General features: G+C 47.5%; 12 protein-coding genes across 12 annotated transcripts; 8 read left to right on the top strand and 4 right to left on the bottom strand.

The window, feature by feature from the left end:
• Positions 1 to 715: 715 nt before the first annotated feature.
• On the top strand, positions 716 to 1,354 carry F9C07_8851 (Ctr copper transporter; the record flags this gene model as incomplete). The annotated part of the gene is made up of 2 exons (XM_041293190.1): positions 716 to 1,179; positions 1,240 to 1,354. The coding sequence occupies 2 exons, from the start codon at positions 716 to 718 to the stop codon at positions 1,352 to 1,354; spliced, it is 579 nt and encodes a 192-aa protein (XP_041148038.1).
• Positions 1,355 to 2,280: 926 nt separating this feature from the next.
• On the top strand, positions 2,281 to 3,030 carry F9C07_8850 (putative GPI anchored protein; the record flags this gene model as incomplete). Its single annotated transcript, XM_041293189.1, has 2 exons — positions 2,281 to 2,697; positions 2,755 to 3,030. 2 exons carry the CDS (start codon positions 2,281 to 2,283, stop codon positions 3,028 to 3,030), a joined length of 693 nt encoding a protein of 230 aa, XP_041148037.1.
• Positions 3,031 to 3,564: 534 nt separating this feature from the next.
• F9C07_2234544 (alcohol acetyltransferase) lies at positions 3,565 to 5,003 on the top strand (the record flags this gene model as incomplete). Its single annotated transcript, XM_041293188.1, has 2 exons — positions 3,565 to 3,591; positions 3,648 to 5,003. The coding sequence occupies 2 exons, from the start codon at positions 3,565 to 3,567 to the stop codon at positions 5,001 to 5,003; spliced, it is 1,383 nt and encodes a 460-aa protein (XP_041148036.1).
• Positions 5,004 to 6,616: 1,613 nt separating this feature from the next.
• On the top strand, positions 6,617 to 7,900 carry F9C07_8848 (acyl-protein thioesterase 1). Its single transcript, XM_041293187.2, has 6 exons — positions 6,617 to 6,736; positions 6,796 to 6,807; positions 6,880 to 6,970; positions 7,033 to 7,086; positions 7,148 to 7,536; positions 7,590 to 7,900. The coding sequence occupies exons 1-6, from the start codon at positions 6,654 to 6,656 to the stop codon at positions 7,687 to 7,689; spliced, it is 729 nt and encodes a 242-aa protein (XP_041148035.1). The 5' UTR covers positions 6,617 to 6,653; the 3' UTR covers positions 7,690 to 7,900.
• Positions 7,901 to 7,960: 60 nt separating this feature from the next.
• Positions 7,961 to 8,797, bottom strand: F9C07_8847 (serine hydrolase FSH; the record flags this gene model as incomplete). The annotated part of the gene is made up of 4 exons (XM_041293194.1): positions 7,961 to 8,454; positions 8,503 to 8,583; positions 8,675 to 8,693; positions 8,756 to 8,797. 4 exons carry the CDS (start codon positions 8,795 to 8,797, stop codon positions 7,961 to 7,963), a joined length of 636 nt encoding a protein of 211 aa, XP_041148034.1.
• Positions 8,798 to 9,324: 527 nt separating this feature from the next.
• On the top strand, positions 9,325 to 10,685 carry F9C07_8846 (putative short-chain dehydrogenase/reductase family protein). The gene is made up of 2 exons (XM_041293186.2): positions 9,325 to 9,597; positions 9,678 to 10,685. The coding sequence occupies exons 1-2, from the start codon at positions 9,402 to 9,404 to the stop codon at positions 10,517 to 10,519; spliced, it is 1,038 nt and encodes a 345-aa protein (XP_041148033.2). The 5' UTR covers positions 9,325 to 9,401; the 3' UTR covers positions 10,520 to 10,685.
• An 886-nt stretch (positions 10,686 to 11,571) lies between these two features.
• On the top strand, positions 11,572 to 12,660 carry F9C07_8845 (putative nascent polypeptide-associated complex subunit; the record flags this gene model as incomplete). The annotated part of the gene is made up of 3 exons (XM_071511832.1): positions 11,572 to 11,617; positions 11,878 to 12,267; positions 12,413 to 12,660. 3 exons carry the CDS (start codon positions 11,572 to 11,574, stop codon positions 12,658 to 12,660), a joined length of 684 nt encoding a protein of 227 aa, XP_071364556.1.
• A 60-nt stretch (positions 12,661 to 12,720) lies between these two features.
• Positions 12,721 to 14,970, bottom strand: F9C07_2285194 (uncharacterized protein). Its single transcript, XM_041293193.2, has 3 exons — positions 14,710 to 14,970; positions 13,278 to 14,628; positions 12,721 to 13,219 (listed from the first exon to the last, which is right to left on the bottom strand). The coding sequence occupies exons 1-2, from the start codon at positions 14,790 to 14,792 to the stop codon at positions 13,479 to 13,481; spliced, it is 1,233 nt and encodes a 410-aa protein (XP_041148031.1). The 5' UTR covers positions 14,793 to 14,970; the 3' UTR covers positions 12,721 to 13,219; positions 13,278 to 13,478.
• On the bottom strand, positions 14,971 to 17,073 carry F9C07_2285193 (putative multiple inositol polyphosphate phosphatase). The gene is made up of 4 exons (XM_041293192.2): positions 16,675 to 17,073; positions 16,540 to 16,585; positions 15,716 to 16,478; positions 14,971 to 15,653 (listed from the first exon to the last, which is right to left on the bottom strand). The coding sequence occupies exons 1-4, from the start codon at positions 16,963 to 16,965 to the stop codon at positions 15,260 to 15,262; spliced, it is 1,494 nt and encodes a 497-aa protein (XP_041148030.1). The 5' UTR covers positions 16,966 to 17,073; the 3' UTR covers positions 14,971 to 15,259.
• A 279-nt stretch (positions 17,074 to 17,352) lies between these two features.
• On the bottom strand, positions 17,353 to 19,040 carry F9C07_8842 (permease of the major facilitator superfamily; the record flags this gene model as incomplete). The annotated part of the gene is made up of 4 exons (XM_041293191.1): positions 17,353 to 18,398; positions 18,450 to 18,597; positions 18,654 to 18,754; positions 18,848 to 19,040. 4 exons carry the CDS (start codon positions 19,038 to 19,040, stop codon positions 17,353 to 17,355), a joined length of 1,488 nt encoding a protein of 495 aa, XP_041148029.1.
• Positions 19,041 to 20,314: 1,274 nt separating this feature from the next.
• On the top strand, positions 20,315 to 21,692 carry F9C07_8841 (putative FMN dependent dehydrogenase; the record flags this gene model as incomplete). Its single annotated transcript, XM_041293184.1, has 4 exons — positions 20,315 to 20,523; positions 20,576 to 20,597; positions 20,654 to 21,296; positions 21,355 to 21,692. The coding sequence occupies 4 exons, from the start codon at positions 20,315 to 20,317 to the stop codon at positions 21,690 to 21,692; spliced, it is 1,212 nt and encodes a 403-aa protein (XP_041148028.1).
• Positions 21,693 to 22,271: 579 nt separating this feature from the next.
• F9C07_8840 (putative lipase) lies at positions 22,272 to 25,883 on the top strand (the record flags this gene model as incomplete). The annotated part of the gene is made up of 2 exons (XM_041293182.1): positions 22,272 to 22,628; positions 22,686 to 25,883. The coding sequence occupies 2 exons, from the start codon at positions 22,272 to 22,274 to the stop codon at positions 25,881 to 25,883; spliced, it is 3,555 nt and encodes a 1,184-aa protein (XP_041148027.1).
• Between the last annotated feature and the right edge of the window lie 736 nt (positions 25,884 to 26,619).

The following is a 26,619-nucleotide window of genomic DNA, read 5'->3' as shown; positions in this document are numbered from 1 at the left end:
CACTATCGGAGTGACTGGGTAGTACGCAGTTCGGGATGGATCTAGAGGATCTGCGTCGACCAAATTGTTATTCACCGGGAGATCAGTAGGATGTCATATTCGGAGAAGAGAGAAGGAGAAGAGGGAGAAAGCGAGTGAGGGGGGTAGATGAAGCAGAAATGACTGGAAAGATGCAATATGCTTATCGGATACTGGACCGAGCAAGTTCTCCATCGAGTTAAGTAATTATTAACGCGTGTTCTCTGATTTAATTTTATTTGGTTTGCTTCGAATTCCACTCCAAGACTAATAATCTGCTCACACTCCAAAGTAGATGTTCGCGGATGGAGCCCTAATCTCTGACCCGTGATTGGCCCCGGGCCTTAAAATGTGCTCACGTCTCCACCCTTCCGGCCGCTGGTGTGACACTTGGCTCTGGTCCGCATTCAAGCCGTCGGTTTGTCTCAACTTTTAATAAAGATCCCAACGCCGCCTCTAATCATCATGATATTGTCTCTCCACTACGTCGTGTTACCTTTTTCCTCCTCTCTCCCGCCCTTTTCTCCTTCCCTCCTCAGCACCTCAACCATCACTACTTGACTGCAACGACAACGAGCACGTCAATCCCATGATTTAAATTTAAAAGAGAGATCTGATATTCAATATAGCGGGGCGCATTTATCGATCTCACTATTTCTAAAGGGTCAACTGGAGAGTGAACTTCAACGCCTTCACCATGGATATGAGCAGCATGGATCATTCGTCCTCTTCCTCATCATCATCCTCATCATCCATGACCATGTCGATGGCAATGGTCTTCGTTAATGCCCAAGATACACCCCTGTTCTCAAATCAGTGGACACCGTCATCCAGTGGCGCGTACGCTGGCACGTGCATCTTCCTTATCATTCTATCGATTATTGGCCGACTCCTGGTTGCGTTCAAGGGCGTCATGGAGCAGCACTGGTTGAATGCTCATCTGAATCGTCGCTACGTGGCCGTCGCGGGCAAGTCAACGGAAGCTGGTCGTATCGACGCCGATCCCGATGCCAAAGTAGCTTCACTTGTATCAGCGCAAGGGGTGGAAGAGTCCGTTAAAGTCGTGCGCCGGGCTACACACGAGCCCCTTCCGTTCAGATTTAGCGTCGATTTGCCGCGAGCATTCCTTTTCCTCTTAATTACAGGAGTATCATATCTACTGTATGTGTTGACTTGTCGCCTTTCCTCAGTTGATCGAAGTATATACTGACCCTTTTCCAGCATGTTGGCTGTCATGACAATGAATATTGGCTACTTCTGCTCTGTGCTGGGTGGTGCTTTTCTAGGCGAACTGGCCGTAGGGCGGTATATTCAATGGAATGAGCATAGCCATTGACGACACTTTTGCAGCCATAAGTCTTGTTTATTCATCTATGCGATCTGGGTTTGGCGTTAGGGCATTTGATATTGCCACAAATGGCCCTGGAGTTAAGGCGAGCATTACATGCATTTAGCGGAGTTTGAAGCGTTTCGATTACCTGTCCGTGATACCTCTATCAGTTGTTATTATCATGAATTCTCCTCGAAGGTACCAATGGCGATACCCATGTGCTCACTTTCATGTCAACGATTGGCAGTAGGATAACTAGTTATTAACTCATTATGTGGTACTTCTAAGCCATATCAGACAATGTCAGCTACCCCAGGAAAATTTCCGGGCTCTCATTTATTTCTTTCCCTTTTTGGCTGTATTGGACGTTATGAGCTCATTTACTCCTAATAGATTTCAACTAGGGTTGGAGGTAAGATTGCGCGATGACTGAACGCCCAAGTGCCTCAGGCCCAAGAATCTCGGTTGTGGTTGATTTGTGATTCTTCTTATTGGTCCACAGTGCCGACAAGGGGGCTCCACCTGGAGACTGCAGGTGCTTTAAAGCTTTTGAGAAGATATGAGCACATTTCCTAACCGTTTCCATCTTAGTCTCTGCGCATGCATTCTCGATCCATGTCAAAGCAAACACGATGGCGCCCAGCTCCAGTCCGGATTTCAAAGAAACCTCATATTAGGTCAATGATGCTTGATTATTGTGGAACTTAGGCCCGATGCATTACTCCGTAATCTCCTCCAAATTTCCAATTGATAACAGTTTTGTCCCTATGAGTAGAAAAGTGCCGAAATTGCCGATCAATGTCCACTGCACCTTCTGTCAACCAACTCCCCCCAATACTATATAATAAAATCAATTCCCCTGCCGTATTTGTCTAACACCTCTCCCTCCATATACTAGCTCGAGTCTCTTGGTCCTCATCTCCACAGCGACAATGAAACTCTCAATTCTGTCCCTGGCGTCTCTTGCGCCCCTGGTTTCCGCTCATTTCAAGCTGAACTACCCGACTAGCCGTGGATTCGATGAGGACAAAATGAGTCAGTTCCCCTGCAGTGGCCTGTCTCAATCCTCGGAACGGACGAAGGTCTCTCTTTCCGCTGGTGACTTCCCTGTTGCCTTGACAATGGGCCATTCCCAGACAGCTGTGGAAGTGCTTCTCGCTCTCGGAAACGACCCTGGCACCAATTTCAACATTACTCTCCACCCGACCTTCCGAGTGGAGGGTTTGGGCGCCTTTTGCCTTCCCAATGTCACTTTTGATGAGTCCATCGTCGGCGTCAAGTTGACAGATGGAATGAACGCAACCCTGCAGGTACAGAGCAATGGTGACCCGAGCGGTGGTCTTTACGCGGTACATCCTAGATCTATTAATCCTCATGTAGTATATGGTGCTGACGTTTCATTTCAGTGTGCTGATATCCAATTCACGGATGTGGACTATTCCGCACCCTCCTCTTGCTCGAACAACACTGGTGTCAAGGCGACTTCATTCACCGGAGACGCCGCAAAGCGCAATGCGAACGAGTCCACTGCTGACGGAGAGGCACAGAGTGGCTCCTCGTCGTCCTCTACTTCCAGTTCCTCTACCGGTAGCGCTACATCCACTGCTGGCGCGGTCGCTCTGGAGACGGCCGCTTGGGGAATGTTGGGTGCTGCAGTTGTTGGTGGGATGGCAATTCTGTGAATCGTACCTTAGGTAGTTCTTCCCAAGCTATGGAAGAACAGTGAGTCTACGGTTCTTTTTTCTTTTTCCTTATTACACCTTCTTTATACATGGGAAAGGGTCTGTTATAGTCATGAGTAATGATTCTGTGTCATGTGACGCATTTATTGTATAGTATACCTTTTTATATCCTGCAGCTATGCACAATTTGAAAAAGCCAAGCCTGGTCCAAGACGATAGTAAACTTAACTCCGCAATTGTCGTTGTCTCGTATTCTCTCATATCATCTGATATTATAACGAAGTGTCAGATCAGGTGGGACAGAGGTCGCGATTTCATTCCTATCTAGGTAGCCAGAAGGCCCTTAGTACTACCTACTTATATACAGGAAACAAAGGATCAGGCGCTAGGCCTAAAACGCGCTGTGGTCAACATACCTAGTGACCCATATATTAGGGCAGTGCTTATGTCACGTGCATAAATGTACATATTTTCCATCCGCTATCAACTTAGGCTTCCATTGTTCCCGTGGCTACCCATCTCCCACTGAAAGCCATGGACCAATTCCCAAAGCTTCGACCGGTCAGTGAGCGCTCACATGAGGGCCACAGCATGCCCCCATAACTGACGCCCAGCAGGTCGGTCGCATAGAGCTATGCTCCACCGCACGCCATCACCTAAGATTCTATTATAATGTAGCCGTAGCAGCAACTTACTCACTTCCGGGAACATTTACCCTCCCAATCAAAGACTATGTCTACAAAGCATGTGAAATACTCATTGCGCAGCACCCAATCCTCTCAGCCGTTCCAATCGGCGAGGAGACAAAGGATCCTTACTTCGCGCGTCTCCCGAGCATCGATCTCAGCCAATCGGTCTTTTTCCAGAAGCGTGAACACGGTTTCCCCGATGCAGAAGACCGGGACGAAGATCTGGATACGTTGCTGAGCACCCAGCATAATACCCCCTTCGAGCTCCCGTTGCCATTCTGGAGAATATTCGTGTTAACTGATGATGCCGATGATACCGAAAGACGGTTTACCGTCGTCTTTGTCTTCCATCATGCTATTTCTGACGGCACTTCGGGAAAGGTCTTCCACAGATCCTTCCTGCAGGCATTACAGTCCTTGTCATCGTTGGCTGTAGACGACGTCAAGGAGGTTATTCCATCGCCTGATTCATCGCTTCTGCCGCCTGGGGAGGCCGTCCACCCTAAGCCAGTGTCGTACACTTACCTGGCTGTTCAGCTCTTTAAAGCTAAGATCTACGATCCCCGAGACCCGGGCTTATGGACAGGCTCGGAGGTCAAGCTCCCACTGGAGACGAAGCTAAAACACATCGTGTTCCCAAAGCACTTATCATCCACATTCAGAGACCGCTGTCGCGAAAATAAGACAACCATAACAGCCGCTCTTCAAACAATCATCGCTCGCTCCCTTTTCACCCATCTCCCTGAATCCTCCACGAAGGTCAGATGCTCCGGCGCGATGTCCAACCGCCACTGGCTTCCCGGCCCCATCACAGAAGATTCAATGGGTGTCTTTGTCCAAGAATACACGGAAGACTACTCTCGGAAAGACCTCAGTGAGACCTCGTTCCCCTGGTCCGTGACCGTGCGGTCTCGCGCGACAATCGAAAGAGAACTCAGTAAAGAGGGCAGGGACACTTCTGCAAATCTGCTTAGGTACGTAAACGATTACCATAATGAGCTCTATTTGTCAAAGGTCGGGCGGCCGAGGTCGTCCACCTATGAGGTGTCAAATGTTGGGGCTTTTACTTCTACTACACCGGCAGAAGGGATGCCGCGGGTTGGACGCGTCGTTTTCTCGCAAAGTGCGTCTGTCACGGGAAATGCCTTTGAAGTCTCGGTTGCTTCGGGTGGCGATGGTTGTTTGGTGTTGATGTTTACGTGGCAGAAGGGTGTTGTGGAGGATTTGTTTATCCTAAACGTTATTGAGTCGGTGAGGAAGGAAGTTTACGATCTTTGTGTGTGATAAATTTGTCTATATTTTTATTTTTCTGTCTTTCCATTATTTGCACACTACGGTTTGAATCTAATAAATAGAACTGGTAATAATAGTAATAGGCAATAGCCATCACTGTCCTCTGAGTTCACTCATACGGATTCAACCCGGCATCCGTGCATGTTACTTTAGCAAATCTGAATTAATCATGAGATACGGTCGGTCTTTGATGCACCCCCTTATGAGAAATCTATAAGAAAGCTTATAGGATGTTTGAGAGAGCGGAGCGCTCAAGGCAAGTCTAGTCTGTGAGATTCTGCTGGAAATGACTTAAACATTCTATCGTATATCGGGTGCTCCTTTCCTATAGTTAAGGTTGTTAGGGGTTGTTATATCAAGATTATCTTTCCGCGGAAACATTAAATAGAAACATGGATTGTGACTATGGGGAAGAATAAGAAAACCACAGATCAAGTTCCCTCTGACTCATGCCTATGTAATAGCTTGATGGATCACCTTTCCGACCCCTTGATTTGCAGTTTGCAGATACGTCGCAGATGAAATCCAAGGTATAGCTGATCAAGCCCTAAGTATGATGCCCTAGAATTCAATGAAGCACCCTCTGACCTCATTGAAGCAGCTCTTGTCTGGGAGCTATGAGCTTCGGTGATATATGCAATTTGACTAGGTGGCCGCGAAGGACCAGCACTCGCCTCCCAAGTAGGAGCATGGGTATTGGCTGCTTACTGTAGAAGCCTGTAACAGTCTACATCTCTATAGCTTGGTAATATGTTTAGTTCAAGATTCTGGCTAAATATAGGGCAAGTAATCGGACCACTTATCGCTCTAATCTTTCTGGAAAACCTTACTCAAAGTAATGTAGATATTTTAATAACTCAATTGGGGGAATATATAGGCAGGCAAATACGCCAAGTTGAGATGATTCAAAGTTAATGGAACAAAGAGTAGCCAAAGCTTATATACTCTTTATTTTCCGAGTATCCCAGAACCTTATGATAAACTTAATGCTTCATAGCAGCCTACTACTAGTAGTTTACCACTTGATAGCATATAGGCCTCACATTACATTCTACGGAATTACTTTGTATTACCCCTCTGTGAATGCAGAGCATGTTTTACATCACGTACTGTACGTACACTCACAGGTACCAGCTTTGTAAATCTAACTCAAGAAAACAGCTAGACGGCACTAATATTCTATCCGTTGAGTTTAAAAATGTACAGTTATTTTAGCAAAACAATGTACGTACATACTAGCACCGAATCAGTCAATATTTCCTCCCCTCATGTCCATTGCGCCGCTTAGGGGGACTATCACCACTACTTCTGAATAACTTCCGGCCCAAAGCAGCATGCACTGAGTTGTGAAGTGTCTAGTATTTGTATAGAGCCATCATTTAGCTCACATCCACTGAAGTAAATACAAAGTCAAGTTTTGTGGCCTTTATTGAGGCACAATGCATTATCATACTAGGCGGTGAGAGCTTAGATAGGCAGAATCGCGGGGAATGTTTATCGCGTTATCGTCTTAGTTATCTAGCATTTCTTTCTTCTCCCTATTCTCCGATATTCCTTATTTTGTCGGCCACGTCTCTTTAATCCTCATTTACGCCCGGTTTTCTGTCAATATCTCACCGCGACTGTGTAAATACTAGCAAAATGGCGACCCGGGCTCCTTTTGTCGTTCCTGCACTCAAGAAACACACCGCAACCGTGATCATGGCTCATGGTCTGGGCGACAGGTTTGGTGCCTATGCCTGTAAGGTAGTGCTACTTAGCTAACAGCTTTCCCTTGAAATAGTGGTGCTGGATGGTATGTATTCATTGCTCCCTCCAAGAAATTGAAACATGCCAAATATAGGTATTAACCGGGTTCTCCTAATAGGATGGGCCTTGCTCAGAACTGGCGCCGTAGAGGCTTGTTCGAAGAAGTAACTTTTATTTTTCCCAATGCGCCCATGATTCCTATCACGGTGGTATGTAAGTTATGTTCTTGGGTGAGAGATAATGGACTGATAATTGGTTCTGCGTATTACAGAATTTTGGTATGTCAATGCCTGGATGGTACGACCTTTCCAAGCTCGGCCGTGATGTACGTTGCCCCTGTTCCTAATTGATTCCTGTTATATTGGTTCCAATTAACACATTGGCAGCTGGATTTTGAAGAAGCTATCCGCAGCCAGGATGAACCGGGCATCCTCCGTTCCCGCGAATACTTCAACACCCTGATCAAGGAACAAATTGACCAGGGCATCAATCCTTCGCGCATAGTTCTAGGGGGATTTTCCCAGGGAGGCGCGATGTCTGTGTTCACAGGTGTTACCAACAAGGAAAAGCTGGGAGGAGTATTTGGACTTTCATGCTATCTGCTTCTGAGCGATCGCATCAAGAACCAGATCCCTGAGGACTGGCCCAACAAGAAGACACCGTTCTTCCTTGCTCATGGAACCGATGATGACGTTGTGAAGTATGAGTTTGGAAAGACCTCGTCGAAGTTGCTTCAAGACCTCGGACTGGAGAACGTTCAGTTCAACTCTTACTCGTGAGTATCCTCATCTATATACGGGATGATTATGTTACTGATGCGGCATTTAGTGATCTTGGCCATTCTGCCGATCCCCAGGAAATTGAAGATCTGGAGAAATTCCTTCAGCAGGTCATCCCTGCTGAAGGTGAGGTTTCCGCCGGGCTATGACTCAGTGGTCCCTCCCGGGTGTCGATCTTGGAAAAGATGACATCTAGCATTGTCTTGGGTATGGTATGCTTATTGGTTGCAGTGTTGTTCTCGAGATACAACTTCCGAGATAGAAACGACGGTTCAAAGAGATAGCGTTGAGCAACAGAAACCTGTTTGATACATATGTTTTATTCATCTATTGTCTAAAAGGCCCAGACGCACTCTGCACATGATTCCCTGTTCGTATCGTTTTCACATTTCGAATAAAGCACAACCGAGCTATTGAGCCCTACCCTGTCCTCGCGCGCTTAATGGTCTTTTCGATTGCAGCAATCATAGCCTCTGTATTTTTGCCGTCGAAGGGGATCAAATGCCTTGATCCGTGGTCGTAAAATTCCGCCTTCGAGGGTTCACACAGACCATACAATTGCATACTGAGGTCGTAAATCTCATCCTGCTTACCTACGATATGGGTCGTAGGAATATTGACCAGATACTCCCCTGGCGTCGGCTGAATAGTCTCCTTTCCAGATGACTCGTACGGCGCCGCACCGCAGATAAAGACAGCGGCTTTGAACAGCGGAACGTCATGTGTTTTGGCATGGTTAATGATCATCGAACCTGCGAGAGCAGCGCCTTGTGAGAACCCCATTACAGCGTCGAATGGACCCTTCTTCTTAATGATATCCATGGTGTACTCGATCGCACGAGCGAGGTCTTCGCCGGGTGCGATATCGCGTGGGTAGTGTTTGTAAAATGGTGGATCCAAGATGCCCTTCAGCTCTGGACCCAGTTAAGGCGATGTTATGGAGGCAGAGGGGGAATTCGTACCTGGCTCAGGTTCGGAGTCTAATCGGCCATCGATATATGTGAAGCGATGCCCTTTAGCTTCCAGAGCCTGGCTAATGCCACCTGTTTGTGGTTAGTACTGACAATTTGTGGGACGAAATGTCATGGTCATCTCGGCTTCCTCTCCAGGGCCACTAGATGTTGAATTAATTACCGGATTGGATCTCAAAAATCTGCTTGCCAATTAGTATGTTCATGTGGCCGATAGACGAAAAGTAGTCATTGTTCCACATACTTCCCCGCTCGTGCCGGAGCCATGTAAACAGAGGAATCGCATCTTGATTATGTGAAGGTATAGATATGGTTATTAATCTTGAGCAGCGTCGGACACGCTCTGCAATCGAGCTTTAGATGTAGTTTAGATTGGACTAAAACTATGGAATGTTGGATGGTTAAATATGTTCTGACTCTTGCTGGTGGAAGGCCTATGCTGAGATTGCTGACAGTGCAGATTACCCGAATCTAAAACAGAGCACGGGATTTAATTCCCTAGTCGCTTACCTTGCATTTGAACACTAGCTTCTCTTCTTCTCGCTCACCCACTACAACAATCTACGTGAGAAAAGTGGATTCTCCAAACATGGAGTATATTCATCCTTTTCGGTTCTGTCTTATTTGAGACACGTCTTAAATCAATCGGGAACCCATGATGGATGAATTGCATGCCCCCTTGCGTCGTTTACTAAGTGGAGAAATTAAATTTAGATCGAGAGTTAATCTAGGAACCTCGGTCGCTGAGCAAGGGGGACCATGGCAGTCAACAACGCACATGTTTCACGACATCTCTACTCTCCAGCAGAAAAAAAGAACCGGCTAGGACGATATACCGGGAAGGCGTCAACTAACTGCATGGCTTTCCTTTGACTATTATACAGCATATTATGTTCAACATGTCTCTCTATCAAAACATCGCTCTCAATGGCTCTTTTGCCTTGCATGGCTTGCGCCATCCATTGGATATGTACTCAAGTCTTGGTCCTACGCTGAGCGAAGCTACCTTCGGCCTGTTGGGGTACTCCTTCGAGCCGAGCAGAGATATTGGAGATCTCTCTGGAAAGGTTCTTTTTGTGACAGGAGGTAAATTTGACTGAGTTTCGAGCCCGTACAGATCTTCTTTCCAGCCCAAGCATACTAACGTATACCGGAATTTTTTCTAGGGAATGCCGGTCTTGGAAAAGAAACCGTCCTTCAGCTTGCGCAACATAACCCATCTCGCATATACCTAGCCGCTCGAGACGCTACTAAAGCTCGCGAGGCCATCAGCTCGATTCAAGACATCATTTCAGCCTCCGTCGACATTAGACATATTCAACTTGACCTATCTTCTTTCCAGTCCATACGCGATGCTGCAGAGAAGTTTTGCTCGGAGTGTGATCGCTTGGATATCTTGATCCTCAACGCCGGCACCATGGCGAATCCGCCAGAGCTTACAAAGGAAGGCTTCGAAATCCAATTCGGGACAAACCATATTGGCCATTTCCTGCTTACCAAACTGCTCCTCCCCACGCTGAAGAAAACTGTCGGAAGCCCCGCATCCGATGTAAGAATAGTGACGTTGAGCTCTGTGGGAAGCCATGCTGCTCCATCCTTGGATGTCATGACCTCAACGTCTGCTCTCTTAGACTCTCACACGCTAGTTCGCTATAGCGCGTCTAAAGCTGCTAACATCCTTTTCGCATCAGAGCTTGCTCGGCGGTACCCCGAGATCCTCTCGGTTTCTGTTCACCCAGGTGTAGTGTCCAGTGAACTATACCGCCATACCGGCGCGATGAATGCCATCTCAAAGTTTGGGGTTGGTTTACTTTCTACCGTGTTTCGTAGTATACGCACAGGGGCGATGAATCAGCTCTGGGCGGCCGGGACGAAGAGAGAGCAACTGGTCAATGGCGCTTACTATGTTCCTATCGGGGTGCGCGGCTCGAGCAGATTCACCGACGATGCAGACATGGCACGAAAGCTTTGGGAATGGACGGAGAATCAGATCGCTGAGAAATCGTGATCCTTTCCTCTTCCTCGTGCTGCCTTGCAGTATGATATATATAATCTGGTTGATATATAAGTCTAATCTTAATCGCTCTTTACTTGAACTATTGCGGGACCTGCGCAAGCTTGACTGACCGGGAGTCAGTAAACTTGATACAGTTTTTTTGTTGGCCTCATGGTTAGCTAATCGGTGTTATTCTAGTACTTTTTCTTTTCTCTTTTTTTCTCTCTGTTTCTTACAAAAACAATCAGCCTTCAAAGGTTCAGGTTACGAGTTAGTTACTCTAACCGCATTAGTAAAGTATGGAAAGCGATTAGCCGGCTGGGCTACCTAGTAGCAAGACAGCTAAAGCGGTATGAGACGAGTGTATCCGAACTGACAGGATAGCTCTGTTGCTAAAACCACAAATGATGGCAGAGAGCTGGTCTTTCCCGAGTTCTTCGCCTCCATGCACAAGGCATTGACATTCATGATTACGGATCCCTGATCGTTAGGGTTTAGCCGAGCAGCTGCCAAACCTCGAGAGCCAATTCGAGCCCACAATAATCAATATCTGGACCACCAGCAAACCGACTAGAGAGAAAGCATTCAGGTAGAAGGGAAGCACGTATGAAGGTGAAACAATGCAGCGTAAAGAGGAAACATCCTACCGTGTAGAAGAAATACTAGTAGATAGACAGTAGCAGTGAGTAGAAAGGTCGAGGAACCGCCACAGTGACCCCCCACACAAACCAACTTTGACCTCATCACCAGCCACACTACGTTCTCACTCGATCACGGTGACTCGCACCTTTTACTGACCAACTATCTTCATCTTCTTGGTACGTGGACTCCTTTCCCTTGGTTTACTCTCTTCAGCAACCCTCAATCCGTCCCCCAACTGGTGTGTATTGTTACTCTCCCATTTACTGTTCTTCAAATCCCCGGAGCATCAGCCACCGCTTTCTTGGCAGCCACAGATTCTGCCACAAAGCCTTACCGAGTCCGAGTTTCCACAGATCCAGATTATTGACGTCCATTCATCCCACTAGGTTCAAGGAACATCTTCTCAACACACAATCATCATCATGGATCAGGCAAAGTTGGCTCGCATGCAGGCTAGCGTGCGGATTGGTACGTGTTCTTCTGATATTTTTCTTCTCTCCATTTCCCCCCAATCTATTCTGGAAATAAGTGGTCCTGGGATTTAGTGGCATTGGCAGTGAGAGGAACTGGTCGCTTAAGCCGGAGGATATGCGACACCCGACACGGACGAGTCTGCAAATCGCCAAAGCTCCAGAGACCAGACGCCAGTCGCGACATGAAATCCTGGGAAGCTTCGGAAATTGGAATTACTTTGAATTTTTTTTGGATAATGTGACGTGATATGTTAGCTAACCTATATCTTCATGTTGAACAGGGTACGTATAAATTCTCTTTTCTTTTCGCACAGTCTCCCTCGGGTACCGCATTCGACCACGAAAATGGGAAATTAACCCACACATACCCCCAATGCATTATCTCGCCCTCCTCTTCTCATACCAGATCTACTCCCAATTCTTACAAACCCGACCATGAATCCATCCGACTGACGAATTCCCTTAAAAACAGAGGCAAGGGCACTCCCCGCCGCAAGGTCAAGAAGGTCCACAAGTCCTCCGGCGCCGACGACAAGAAGCTCCAGGCTACCCTGAAGAAGATGAACGTCCAGCCCATCCAGGCCATCGAGGAGGTCAACATGTTCAAGGAAGACGGAAACGTCATCCACTTCGGTGCTCCCAAGGGTATATATAACCAACCCACCTACCCACATACATAACCCGCGCTTATAAATCCACCCGGCACCCGCCGGTTGGAGACGTCGCAATCTACCCCCAAGAAACAAACCAAGAGAAGAACAAATTGCTTACTGATTTACTCTCTATAAAGTTCACGCCTCTGTCCCCTCCAACACCTTCGCTCTCTACGGTAACGGCGAAGAGAAGGAACTCACCGAGCTCGTCCCCGGTATCCTGAACCAGCTTGGCCCCGACAGCCTCGCCTCCCTCCGCAAGCTCGCCGAGAGCTACCAGAACATGCAGAAGAACCAGGCCGGTGCCGAGGGCAAGAAGGATGATGATGAGGATGATATCCCTGATCTGGTTGAGGGCGAGAACTTCGAGAGCAATGTCGAGTAAATTCATTAACCATATCATATCATATCATGGGTTTTAATTGATTGATATAAAAATGTGAACAAAGACATTAAAAAAGGGCTGTCTTAATCTTTTTTTCCCTTCTCTTTCCCTTCTTTCTTTCTTTCTTTTTTTTTTTTGCACTAATTTTCACACTTTTCTCTGTGATATGTTCATGTTATTCTTGGGGGCTGCACTATCCCGGTTCCCTTTGTTTCTTTGGAACTGGAATCTAGGGCTGCGATTAATGGGTCGTTGTGTTATTGGGTTTGATAATTGCGAATGGTGCAATTCGTGAAGGTGATGGGTCTTGTCTGCAGGTGCTACACCAAGCTCTGCTTCAAAAGGATAATCGTAGAGTTACTTTCCTTAAAACTGGTAGGTAGTAAAGAGCATGTCGCAAAGCCAAGATCGACATTTATATAAGTGCCTAAACACTATAATCCTACGAAAAGCCGTAGACAGGTACCATGCGACCAGTTTATTAATTCCTTTCGCCTTCCATGCATAATCAAGAACGATTCCGACCAGTAAATGCCATAAATCATAGAGTATACGAAAACTGCCAACCCGAATAACGTCAGCTCGCGCCAACAGTCGTCGGCGGGGTACTATCGTACATGCAAGGGTATTGGTATTGTTAGGCCACTCATAGTAAACAAGGACCGTCTAGTGGAGACGTTTGCTTACAGGCGGGAAAGACTCCGGACCCGAAGCTGGGCTTGCATTGACTGACGCTGCAAAGCTTCGCATCGCCGGTGCTAAGTTTAGGTGTAGTTGGTAAGAAGTGGTAGAGGAATGGGAGCAAGAATTGAGAGTGATCATGATTCCTCCCGCAATCCACAAATATCAGTTCCGAGAACCATATCGATCATATACCAGAAACGCCAGTAGGTGTTCGACTTATCATAGTCGAATGTTCCATCCTCCTTGAGCTGCGGCCCGTCTCCCACAATGTCACCAGTGAACCAACTGAGGATTGGAATGGATCGCAACACGCGTTCGGTGACGGTCGGTTGGGGCGGGAGAGCCTCATTGATCGGGCGTAATTTTGCCCGACGCACCGTCGGAATATGCGTCATGAACTCAGACTCAGGTTTCGGCTCTTGGGGTATATTCCGTTGTTGAAGGGAAGCGGTAGATGGTACATCCACACCAGTGGCAGTCGTCGAGCTTGCAGTCGGCGTCGATTCTAGTGATTGGCCTTCTTCTGTATCCGGGACACTAGAAAGGTTATTCACAGTGAATGACCGCGGTAATGTTGAGCGTTCATTCGTCTGGAGGAAGTTGGTAGAGCGCGAAGTGGTCAAAGTGCGCGTGGCTTTCGATTTTTGCTGCTCGGCAGCCGATGAATCCGCAAGGATTGGTACATCCTCCGCGGGCCCTTGGCCATGATACAGTTCACAGAAAACAAAGTGTCCATCGATCTCCTGGGGAGAGTAGAAGCAAGCGCGGTCCGCGGCGATCGTCGAGTCGAACGTGACCTTGATCCAGTGGAAACCGCCCGCATAACGTTTCGATTTGCGGTTCGCATCCGCAGACAAATTCGAATGGATTACCACATCACCGCCGCTTAGAAGCTGTGAATACCCACTCGTAGAGTTCGGATCGCTGCGCGGGTAATCTTCACAGATCACGCCTCTGGACACCCGCTCGTACTTGTCGATTACCTTCCACTCAGAGTCTTTACTCTTGTAGCCGTACAGTATGCATTCTGTGGCGACCTTGTCCGTTTGCTTGCGTGCGTTGTCGAGATTTGAGGAAGATGTCGATTTCGGTAAGGTATTGCTGCGAGTCTTCTCCTCTTCTTGCTGCATAGCAAAAAGCCGTCCGAATTCCGCAACGTTCGGGTTTTCCTTTTTCGCAGGTGTTCCCGTACGGGTACGCGATCGAGCATGGTCGTAGCGAGCGTTTCTCCTCTTTCCAAAAGGGCCACTCTCTTCAGGTGGTCGTCGAGGGTTCCGAGATTCACTGCATGGTTTGATTAGACATGTCAGTCAACAGCACTGATGAGCGGTAAATAGAAGGGGCAAAATGTAATGCTATACGTACTCTTTGTAGACATAGCCCCAGGGCAGCAGATTGCCCTTGTCATCTTTTGCGCGCTCCTCTGGGGGAACGAAATGATACTCCATAGTATAAAGGGGGTATGGCTTTTATTAATTTAAGTAAGAATTGAGCTGAGACAATACAGCTGAGGTGATGAGAACTGTATTGAATGATCTAGGATGAAAAATGAAGCTTGCTGTCAAAACCTCGCTGAGGAAGTAGCCGATCTTCCCAAAAGTTTTGGACCTGCGGTAAACACTTCTGTTAGCCCGGGGACGGTCACGTGGGCCCCATCTGGCATTCCAGAGGGCACCTTTTTTGCCCTTTTACACCCTGACATTTCGAACGGCCATTTACAAATCTTATCTTTAATTAATTTTTATTTATTTTGTAGTTTTGGCTTTCCTTTGATAGTGCAACCAAGTAACCCAGGCGGTATGATACGAATTGGATATCCATTTTCCGAAAAGCCTCAAGTCCAAAGCACCATTTATTCTGAAAACCCCCCACCCCGTTTTCTGCCCTTCACAAAGTACCCCCAGCATTTGAAGCTCTAGCCCTGTCGTAAGAATGTTATATATCCAACGTCCTTTTCTAGTCCGCACACTTCTCCAAAGTCTCCCACTTCCGATCTTCGTCTTTCTACATGATCAACGAATTCCTTCAACGGACACGACAGCCCAGGCCCAGATTTGCAGTATGGCAGTGGCACAATCTTATCATTTATATTAACCCGAAGAAAGGCCTCTTCACCACTGGGGTCCTTCGCCGATGAAGTCGGACAAGTCAATCTCTCAAAAACGATCCTTCCGCCCATTGGCATGACGGACGAGGTACGCCAGACGCGGTCTTCCACCCTATGTGTGGTCGGCAGGAATGGATCATACTTCGGATCTTTCAATATCTCCATTGCTGTGACCAAGGGAGCGATATCCCCATCATGAACGCTAAACTAGGATGTCAGTATTTTCTCAATCACTTGATTCATAAAAGTTACGATGCCACCCACAAACTGAAGAACATAGTACCAGCTTCCGGCCCAGACCGTAAAAGACCAGTCGTAGCATTGAGCCAGAGCCAACCCATAGCACCAGCATACGGGTTGCCTGGACCAGCACGGTAGTAGTGAATCAAATCACGGGCATACTCAAAATTCTCCCAATCATCATGAGTAAATATATCGCACCAAGGACTTGACCCGCGAGATAGGGTCTCGAATCCGCACATTTCCTGCATACCGTAGACCTCTAGATTGGTTAAATATCCAAGTGCCGAGTTGTTCTCATCATTGATTAGTCGCTCTGCAATAGCTGGAATGTACACATCTTGAAACAGAGCAAGCATATTGACACCATTGTCATGGCCTTTCGCAGGATCTTCGATGTATTTTGGGCATGTATCGCCCGGAGTCAGTGTATCGGCACCTCGCTCGAGGGTCTCGGGGATGATCTCCAACGCAGCCTTTTCAGTCTTTTCCCAATCCAGGCCGAAGAATCCAGACGCGAAATGCTGGGCTGTTTCTATCACGCGGTTACACTCGCTTGCCCATAATCTTGTCGTCCCATGGAGTGGTAATAAGTGTCCGTATCGCGTTAAGAAGCGGATACCTGTTGAGAAAGCCTGCAGAGTGCCAGCATACGGACTAGTTCTGGTCAGCTGGTCAAAGTCTTTCTGTGGCTCATCGGTAAAATATGTCCAATTGTTCAAGAATGATAGTGAGCCATTAAGAACTACATTTGCTTCCTTTATTCGATTTAGAAGTGCGAGGTGACCTTGGAATAGACGTTAGGAACAGTAGGCTCTATAATATGCCAAACATGGTGGTAGACATACGACTCCCAGCAGATTTGGTCGGATATCGTTCCCCATGACGAGAGATCTGTTAGCAGTTAGTATTAATTTGCAAACTGACTCAAGTGATAATTCGGATTCGAATCAACGACTATAAGGTATGCAAGCCAACCGTACCATATGTACTTGATCAATGACGCAACCCTTTGGGGGTTCAAGGCCCGGCGTTTCAAGCTCGTCAATCTTCTCTATCCATGGTCCATTGCCACCCAGGTGGTAGAGGATGTTCCAATCGTTGGCTTGATATCCGACCTGGCCTGATCGGAGTGGGTTGTACCAGGCGTTCCAGCTTGCGCAATGAGGCGACCTAATCTCGGGAGCAGATGGGTTGTTATCATAATAGGAAATACTAACAATCGCAGTCAAAAGGGAAAGAATTAATGCCCATGGTGATGTCACATTCAGCATCTTGGTATAATGGGGGTGACATGCGATAGATTACCAAGGCGATAGAAGGTGGTTGTTAGCAAGTGGTTTGCAGGGATTAAATCAACTTGGTTGCCGAGACATTTTATTGCAGCCCGCTATAAGCAGTGAAACAATCAAGTGACACCCCCTCCACTCAGGGCACTTCAGTCCATGATAAATTTTTTCGATTATTCTCTAATAATCGATTTTAAAAGCATGGCGCACTATCGCGGATTTCATTCTTATAAGGTCTCGTGGGTTGTCGTTTCAATACTGACCTATTGACAACTGGACAATATATACACAAAACATGAGTATATCCTTAGCTGAAAACATCTGATCGCTGTCTATCTTAGTTCCACAGCAGTAGCTCTATATACTATACATTTACGTGCTATAAATAAATCGAGGACTTTTATCTCCCAGTTCCTCAATCTCCTCGTCGGTCATCCCAGCAACCTTCTCGTCCTCGAAGCCTTGGACTCTGCGCATGTTCTTCTGATGGTAGTAGAACCACATTAGTCCATATACTATTCCTGCAAATCCCACAAGACCTAACGTCACGGCATTTCCTCGGACATACCGAGGCGCTTCGTTATTTTTGTACAAGAACGGTGACATGACACCGCTGATGTTGCCAAACGTGAGCTGTAAGCCGGTAGCGAAGGTACGTTTCCCATAGCGAGGAAGCGTAGTAGGAAGCCATGCGAGTGGCAACCCAACCGCCACATACAGCCCCAGGGCGATGAGCAATGCGCCGAAGTAATGCACCCCCGAGGATGTATCAGAAATCAAAATTCCGTAGCCGACGACGGAGACTGCGGAGAAAATGCAGATGAACAGACCGCGGCGCTGAGTTCGGTCGCTGACCCAAGCGGTCACCAAATAGGCCAAGGCCCCAAGCGCATAGCATGGAATTGTTAGTGCCTGCACTTCAGGCGTCGACCATGAGCCCATACCCTTGATGATGGTGGGAAGGAAAGTACTATAGCCATAAAGCATGGTATCAATACCAAACTGAGCGATGGAAAACGCCCAGATCCTCCAGTCAAGTGCGCCTTCTTTGACGTCCGCCCAGTGGAACTTCTGCGCAGATGCCGTTTGACCTACGTAGCGCATCCGCCGGCGGAGCACGAGGGCCTTTTCTTCTTCGTTGAGGTAATAAGCTGTGTCAGGCTCATCGGCTAGAACGAACCACGCCACCACTCCTAGGAGTACGGTTGGGATACCTTCCAGTATCAAGATCCATCGCCAGCCTCGAAGTCCGCTGATACCATCCATGAACCCGATTGCATACGCTAGAAGCCCGCCAAACGCTCCAGCTGCTGCCGCACTGCTAAAAAGATACCCTGTCCGGAGAGCAAGTTCACGCTTGCTATAGAATAAGGTGAGATATGTTATAAGTCCGGGAAATAGTCCGGCTTCCACAACACCTGTGTTCATCAGTATTTTGGTATTACTGTAGAACCGAGACTGTTACTAACCTAGGAGAAGACGGCAAGCGATCAGCCCTCCATAGTTCTGGGTGATTCCTGTTAGGGTTGCTATGATACCCCAAATAACCGAGATCGATGCAATGTAGCGTGACGGCCGAAGTTTCTTGAGGACCAGGTTCGATGGTACTTCAAATAGCTATATTGAACGGTCAGGAACCTTGCAGTGCCCACAGATTTCAGGGTCATCCATACACAGTAGGTTACAAATAAGATAGATACAGCGACCTGGTACTGGTTACCAACCAGGCCCAGGTCATCTTCTAGGCCATACAGTCGAGCGTTGCCAATGTTCACTGTAATAGATACGTGTCAGCAGGCCAACATTCGGGCAGGATTAAGCAGTAGATAGACGCAATATCCTTATGGATATAAGACGGGGAACTAACCTCTATCCAGAAAGCTGAATAAATAGAGAAGCACAACCATGGGTAAGATATGTATATCGATTTTCCAGAGCAAATGCTTTTCACTCTCCCCTTCAAGAAAAGAGGACCCGGTGTCGGTATCCTGGGGTACCATCATGGTGTTGCCCTGTCGGGGTGATTCAACGTCCGGTTTCGGCTCACTTCGGTACTCCATGGTTGCCGCTCAAAATTTCAACAGATGTACTTAATTTTGGTCTCTGTTCCTCTGAATAGCGACGATCTTCAAGAGAAGCGACTCGTAGAAAGAGAGTAAGGTCTCTGATCAGGCCCCAGTGTCTGAACACACAATCACACCGACAGTCCTTGCATTGCGCAGAAGATTGGATCACTGAGGCAAAAGTATCCGAAAGAAGGGAACCCCGCGCCCCGGTTGCTTCAAACCTGAGCGTGATAGTGAGCAGAATGCCAAGACCACCGATCTTGCAGTTGCTCTAAAGATCCCTGAGGATTAAAGTGAGGCAACAGACTAGGGTCCTGGAGAAGATCATTCAGGAACAGAGGATCTTTGAAGAAAGCAATGGATGAATCATTTTATTTGCTTGATAATGGCAAATTAGCTCATGTTTAGACTAGTGGACCATGTTTTTTTCGCACCCCACTATTGGTCCCGGTGTGGGATGATGGTTAAAGTTTTACGCTCCGGCTATTGAAATTTTTCTCATTCAATACAATTCTCATTCTGCAGCCATTCAAGTTACGGCAACAAATTAGTAATTCCGGGTATTTTGCCTCTCACATTGTCATTTTTTACATCAATACCTCAATGGTTCAAGCAAGGATACATCTTGGTATGACACAGAACATGGTCGAGGCTGAAACTTAAAGATCCCGGAAAAGACCCTGAAAGATAAGCAGTGTGATTTGCCGCTGTCCCGCAGAGCAAAATGCCGCTTTCGACTTTAATGCATGAACCATAAATTGCATGTCCAGTTTGGTGGTACACTTCTCTCTTACATGTCATGTCAAGCAAGGGGTGATAGTGCTTACGTGTAATGGCAGCAGGACAGTCCAACTCAAATTTCCATCATTGGGAATGTTCTTGTGTCAACCATCATCTAATGCTAACTCAATACTTATAGATATAGAATTAGCTCGCCACGTGAAGTTATATTGGCGGGTAATGAAGATCGTGGTAAAGTAGACCACTCTTTATGCTTGTTAAATGCTTTTCTTTTCTTTTCTTTTCTTCATTTTTCTTGTTTTGAACAACCTCTTCCAGGAATATGAGATATAATCATAGAACAGTTCATGCCTGGTAACGTCATTGCCGAGTATATCCCAGTTTCCGAGGTAAACAGAGCTCACGTGGTTTACCCCCCTTTGACCCTGTAACTACTAGCTCCAAGTATAATAACATTGCGATGATCACGATCGGACTACTTGGCCATTTACGAGCATAACTCCGACTAGTATTCAGAACCATCCAAAATGCCTGAAAGGTATGGCGATTACCAGTCCGTCATCTATGGCCGTGGGGCCATAGAAAGTGTTCAGCCGAATGTCACTACGGACCCTCGTCTTCTCGAGGAACAGGCGCGCAAGGCACTAGGTGTCCGATCTTTCAATTATGTTGCTGGGGGAGCCGGTGAAAAGGCTACCATGGACAGCAATCGGCTGGCGTTTCGTCAATGGAAAATGTAAGCCTGCGATCGGACGTACATTGTACGGTAGTTGACATAATGTATATAGTATTCCACGAATGCTGAGACAGGTTTGTTGAGTGCGAGAATCTCTTCTTTCCGTTCGCTGACTGATAAGATTGTATAGGTGGATAATCAGGACCTTTCGGTAGAGCTCTTTGGTCAAAAGTACCCGAACCCGGTCTTGATGGCACCCGTCGGTGTCCAGAGCTTGTTCCATGAGGATAAAGAGACGGGTCTAGCCGAATCATGTGCAGAAGTCGGAGTCCCGTATACCCTTAGTACAGCCAGCACTAGTTCCATTGAAGAGGTGGCCGAGACAAATGGGGACGGAAAACGATGGTTTCAACTCTACTGGCCCCAAGATGATGACGTCACGCTCTCACTACTGAAGCGTGCTAAAGACAATGGCTTTTCTGTTCTCGTAGTCACTTTGGATACTTGGTCCCTTGCCTGGCGACCGGCCGATTTGGACAATGCTTATGTCCCATTTATCAAGGGCGTTGGCAACCAAATCGGCTTCTCTGACCCGGTGTTTCGTGCAAAGTTCGAGAAGGAATCCGGCTCTAAACTAGAAGAAGATATTGTCGGAGCATCTCGGGCTTGGATCTCTGACGTGTTCCCTGGCCGACCTCATACGTGGGAGCATATCGCTTTTCTACGGAAGAACTGGGATGGACCAATCGTTCTCAAAGGGATCCAGCATGTAGAGGATGCAGAGCTTGCTCTCCAAGCTGGATGTGACGGTATCGTTGTTTCTAACCATGGAGGTACGTATATAATAACAACCTGTTAATATTGTTCCTTTTGATTATTGACGCTCTACAGGTCGACAAGTGGATGGTGCCATCGGTTCTTTGGATGTGCTTCCTGAGATTGTTGAAGCCGTCGGTGACAAGATGACGGTCCTATTTGATTCCGGGGTCAGGACTGGTGCAGACGTCGTGAAAGCCCTCTGTTTAGGGGCCAAGGCAGTGTTTGTAGGCAGACCTGTAATATATGGTCTTGCAATCAACGGAAGAGAGGGAGCCAAATCTGTCATGAAAGGACTGCTGGCAGATCTGTGGCAGACTATGAGTTTGTCCGGCATTTGCACCGTCGCCGAATGTACTCGAGATAGAGTTAGGAAAGTCCAGTACCCAGGAGATATGAAGGCTATGATGTGACAAGACCGAATGATTCTTATTGGGTTGTATAGTGGTCTGTCATTCATAAGCTCAATGTTCTTCCTCGGCCACGGAAATCGGCGAGGGGAATCTAAAATAGTAATGCAAGGCCCATGAACGAATTGTGAAAACAAATAATGATCGCAAATAAAGTTCTGAATCCATAGCCTTAGTGTGTATTTAGAAATGCCAATCATGAACCGGATCCAAAGGAGTTCGATTTTTAATACTTTGTTGGGGGGGGAAGAGCTGAAAATCACATGTCAAATATTCGACTCCTCAACGTGTTTTCCCCCTGATTTAAGGCTCGGAAGGCGGAGGATGACTTGTACCTTGCCGCTTGGTGCTGATCTACAAGACTACACCTCATTGCCCTTCCGCCAGGAACCCGGTCACTGACGCAACATCTGACGGTCTGATTTGGCAAAGCATACTTACTTTAGTTATCTATTGTCTTATCGCCGTGGCCACGAAAGTAGTTCTTCCTGTTTCGTTTCTGAATACGTTCGCTCATGGATTCTAAACACTCTTTTAATGCAATACGAAAGAAAGTTCAAGTGAACAGTTTAATGATTCGCGATGCCTAATATATTCGGCCTTGTGCCTATGTTGAGGCGAGCTGAGACCCAACCTGATCTAGAAGTGGCCCAGGGTGACGGCGCAAGCCATATACCCGCAACCTCAGGCGCAACTCTACTTCCACGTCCAGTGGCTTCGATTGTTTCCTTTGTTACCCAGTCCACTTCGCTTTCTCTCCGAGTCGGGACTTTCTTCGGAGGAGTGGCCATCGATGGAGCAAGAGCCACCACACTGACGGGATTGGAGCTCAGTAGAGCAGTCATTGAAGGCGTCCTGACAAGAGCCGGGCGGGATGTGGCTACGAGGAGTAGCGGAGAACATGGCAGAGTAGAAGCAGAATCTATACTAGAGCGAAGCGTAAGTTTAAATCTAGCGTCTACTCCAATTGACTTACATTAGCTGAGTTATGTTTAGCTTGCCGCTCTGCACAAGTCGGTCACGTCTGCATCGTTCTTCGTCGCTGCAACGTTTCATTTCTCTTCCACAACTCTCTCATCTGCTTCAAATATGTCCCAGGCGCTTTTGTCTACCCTTGATGCAATACTTGGCTCAACTGAGTCTTCAAGGGCAATAGCTGCCATCATAACACTTATCCGAAGAGAATTTCGGAACCCAAGAGTTGAGTCTATGACTGATGATAACATTGGTGTCGGTGACCTCTTAATAGGCACAGTTGGCTTCGCCATGCTTCAGCGTTGGGGAAGAAAAAACACCGAACGACAAATACGTACGAATGGTGGGGAGGAGGCCATCTGGGATGTTGTCATCTTAGATAATGGGGTCAGAGCAGATGTTGTTGGGATGCATCAGATAGAACTTACGAGAAGGCCTCGGAGCGAATTCCACGATGAGACGAGGCGCTCGTCTTTCATATCGCCCGGAAATGACGAAGAAGCCTTCGATGCTGTGCAGCGTCCGGCGAGTAGGGGTGATATGGCCGAGAAACATCCCCTTTCGCTTCCCCCAGGAGACCATCAAATGTCCGACGATGACATTCGGTTGTATATTATGAAGCAGCTTCCTCAAGGCTGTCGTGCCTCGATAAAGACTGACCTAGTCACTGCACGTACTATTACAGTCGATATTTATGATGACGACAGCGCAGAGATTGCTGCTCCGCCCGGTACGATGGTGATTGAGGAAAGGTTCCGTAACGACCAGTGCCTTGGCAGCAGTGGAGGATCGAGTCCTCCCCAATTTCCCAAGCACACTGTTGTTTTTCGAACGGCTTTCAATAAATCTCAAAGCGCAGACGTGAGGCTATCACGTGGAGACGATATCTCGGGTATATACGAGATCAGTTCTGACCATGGCGACCAGAGTCCTTACTTGAGTCAAGGTATTGCGATTACTGACTCACTCCCTGACGCCGAATCAACTGTCGCAGATCACCGTCATGCTAAACCCCAAGACAAACCAATACAAACCATCCAAACTGAAATTGAAGATGGCAGCCATCGAAACAGTCGTTTTCCGGGAACCAATGGACTGGGTAAATCTTCATACGAGCCAACGCTACTCGCTGATTCAAATAGCTCTAAAAGATATAGCACAGAATCTACTCGAACCGCCTCAAACGAAGCCGACACTATCTCGAAAGGTTCGTTTGGGAAAGGCTCCCTGACGAGGATTGCACAGAAAGTGAAACCGGCGAGTGTTGAAAGAAGTGGTCAGAGTAAGCGACTGTCGGTTAAGGAAAAGTCTAGCACGCCACCGGTTCATTCCGTCCAACGCAGCAAGGGTTCTAAAGGCTATGTCCCTGAAAGAAAACCATCAGCTCCCAAACAATCTCCGAAACCTACCGCAGAAGCAAAATCGGAAAAGCCGCCACTTCCTTCAAAGGCTCGAGTTTCGTCCGTAGCGAACCGAGGCTCACCAAGATCGCCTTTACAAAGCTCTCGACTGTCTGTCCCTTCAACAGCACGAGGTACTAGCGTACGAGAAATGCCCCCCGAAAGGGGTCCGATGCCTGAGTTTTATGCGATACATGAGAAGAATGAAGAATCTTTCATGAAGCAAACAGATGCTTATTCTACAAACGTGCGCCCGAGATCTTCTGCCGGTGTGAGGACACATGTGCGTAGCAGCAGTTCTATGTCCGTCACACGATCTGAGGCGGACATGTCTGTGTCTGTCAATGATGGACGTCCAAGCTCCTCACATTTACACAGAAGCTCTCATACGTTTACTCCCAGCATATACTCCTTAGCCACGGCTGGTTCAGAGACGTCACTCATACTTGCGCATCGGTCCCGCAAGAGTGCTTACGATGATATGGAAACTATACAAGCATTAAGCCGCGATGGACTTGTTCCAGGAATATTTCCCGAAAAGCATTTTGTGCAAAATATCAGGCGTTTCCTCCGGTTTTCCTCGGCATCTTATGGATCAAATGCCCTCAAAGTCATGGGTGTTCCACCAACGACCAAGGCTCTTGCATATCAGGAATCTGACAGTCGCGAGCACAGCGACTTTTCGGACCACACCGGCCTACCAGCTTCGACAATCCTTCTATCATCCTTTGTCGATCCCGCGGGTGGGTCAAATGCTGCTGGAGAGACGGAGACCGGGTTTCCTCTGGTCCATTACCTGTTTCTAGATCATGAATCGAAGGCCGTTGTCTTGACACTTAGGGGAACATGGGGCTTCGAAGATATCCTCACAGATATGACCTGTGATTATGATGACCTGGAATGGCAAGGAAAGAGCTGGAAAGTTCATAAGGGCATGCATGCTTCTGCGCAACGACTGTTGATGGGGGGAGGTGGTAAAGTTATGATTACAATCAGAGCTGCCTTGGAGGAATTCCCAGATTATGGCGTGGTACTCTGCGGTCACTCGCTAGGCGGAGGTGTTGCTGCACTATTAGCTACGATGATATCGGAACCTACGAATGATGGCTACGGGACATCGTTTGTGACTGCTTCATATCAAGCCACCGCGCAACGTTTGCTCCTAACTGGAAGCAGCGACACCAACCAAACGGCGTGTTTTCTTCCCTCGGGACGACCTATACATGTGTACGCATATGGTCCGCCTGCAGCCATGTCCCCTTTTCTTCGCCGTGCGACACGTGGGTTAATTACAACAATTGTTAACGGTCATGATGTGGTACCCAGCCTTTCTTTAGGAATTTTGCATGACATGCATACGGTGTCAGTGGCTTTCAAGAGTGACGTTTCAGGAACCAAGTCGCACGTACAAGGCCGTGTCTGGAACAGTTTGCGGCAGAGTATCGTTAATAAGTTCTACGTCAACGAGCCGCCTATAGTCCAGCATGCTGGTGACGGGATTGGTGAGGACGCTTGGGCATGGAAGACTCTCAAAATGCTCAGAGAGGAAATGCTCGCGCCTAAGCTGATGCCCCCGGGGGAGGTATTCGTGGTCGAAACCATGCGTGTCTTGCAGCGGGATGCTTTCACGTCGGGTATGGGTGATGATGGCCATCCGCGGCTAGGTCGTCCTGCAACGAGAGTCCAGCTCAAGTTTATTCGAGACGTCGAATCCGTCTTTGGAGAAATGAGATTCGGATCAGGAATGTTCAGTGACCACAATCCTGCACGTTATGAAGCAAGCCTCGCGGCGCTCTCGCGCGGAATTTTGGATGATTGATGTATGATGTATGATGATTTGGTTGTTATCTGACTGTGGAAGAGCACGACATGCAAGCCATAACTTGTTGGGCCAGCGACCCTCGTTTTATCTTTTTATATACTTCTATTTTCATTTGTCAAGCCTCTGGTGTTACACTGAGAGGTTATCCAGTCCAGTACTGGAAGACGCACATATCTATACAGGCGATCTAAGTTGAATATACCCCTATGGCGCAACGTTCATTAGAAATAGAACATGAGATTGCAATTGAAACATCTTTAGATGTAATTGACTGGTGCTCATCGTTGTACCATATCCCGGTTAAGCAACTGGGTCTGGAAAAATCTATTTTGAGGATGCACAGCATCCGCGCGGCCAGAGATCGACCCATGCACTTATTTAAATTAAGTGATTCGTTCCCTCATACCTGCCTGCTCTCGAGTTGCAGCAACCTTGTAACGTTCTTTAGTCCAACCTAGACGTAAATGCGTAAAGACTGCCGAGCAATGTGCGAAGCAATAGATGATCGAGCACGGCAAGGGCCGTAGTGAGCTCGTCGTCAAACCAAACCTCAAACAAGTTCAGCCTGCCCATCGAAACCACGGAAGGCAAACCACCCCGGTAGATACCAGCAAGCCCAACGTAGGGCTTGATATACCGAAGAAGTATCCCACATTATAGTCTTATAGATAATCGCATGGCATATTGTCTGCGCAAAAAGGATAAGTATTGGGGTTGCGCAACAGGCCGAATA

Source organism: Aspergillus flavus, chromosome 5, assembly GCF_009017415.1.
Source record: "Aspergillus flavus chromosome 5, complete sequence".
Classification (NCBI taxonomy): Eukaryota; Fungi; Ascomycota; class Eurotiomycetes; order Eurotiales; family Aspergillaceae; genus Aspergillus; species Aspergillus flavus.
This window is presented reverse-complemented; position numbering and strand designations above follow the sequence as displayed.

What these genes read in the sequence shown, in the direction of transcription:
- F9C07_8848 (XM_041293187.2), top strand. Translation starts at nt 6,654, where the DNA reads ATGGCGACCCGGGCTCCTTTTGTCGTTCCTGCACTCAAGAAACACACC. An exon ending in TTTCCAAGCTCGGCCGTGAT is followed by an intron (nt 7,087 to 7,147) that starts GTACGTTGCCCC and finishes ACACATTGGCAG; the next exon opens with CTGGATTTTGAAGAAGCTAT. An exon ending in GTTCAGTTCAACTCTTACTC is followed by an intron (nt 7,537 to 7,589) that starts GTGAGTATCCTC and finishes TGCGGCATTTAG; the next exon opens with TGATCTTGGCCATTCTGCCG.
- F9C07_8846 (XM_041293186.2), top strand. Translation starts at nt 9,402, where the DNA reads ATGTTCAACATGTCTCTCTATCAAAACATCGCTCTCAATGGCTCTTTT. An exon ending in GGTTCTTTTTGTGACAGGAG is followed by an intron (nt 9,598 to 9,677) that starts GTAAATTTGACT and finishes AATTTTTTCTAG; the next exon opens with GGAATGCCGGTCTTGGAAAA.
- F9C07_2285194 (XM_041293193.2), bottom strand. Translation starts at nt 14,792, where the DNA reads ATGGAGTATCATTTCGTTCCCCCAGAGGAGCGCGCAAAAGATGACAAG. An exon ending in TGGGGCTATGTCTACAAAGA is followed by an intron (nt 14,629 to 14,709) that starts GTACGTATAGCA and finishes CAAACCATGCAG; the next exon opens with TGAATCTCGGAACCCTCGAC.
- F9C07_2285193 (XM_041293192.2), bottom strand. Translation starts at nt 16,965, where the DNA reads ATGCTGAATGTGACATCACCATGGGCATTAATTCTTTCCCTTTTGACT. An exon ending in TCATTGATCAAGTACATATG is followed by an intron (nt 16,586 to 16,674) that starts GTACGGTTGGCT and finishes AACTGCTAACAG; the next exon opens with ATCTCTCGTCATGGGGAACG. An exon ending in GGTACTATGTTCTTCAGTTT is followed by an intron (nt 15,654 to 15,715) that starts GTGGGTGGCATC and finishes ATCCTAGTTTAG; the next exon opens with CGTTCATGATGGGGATATCG.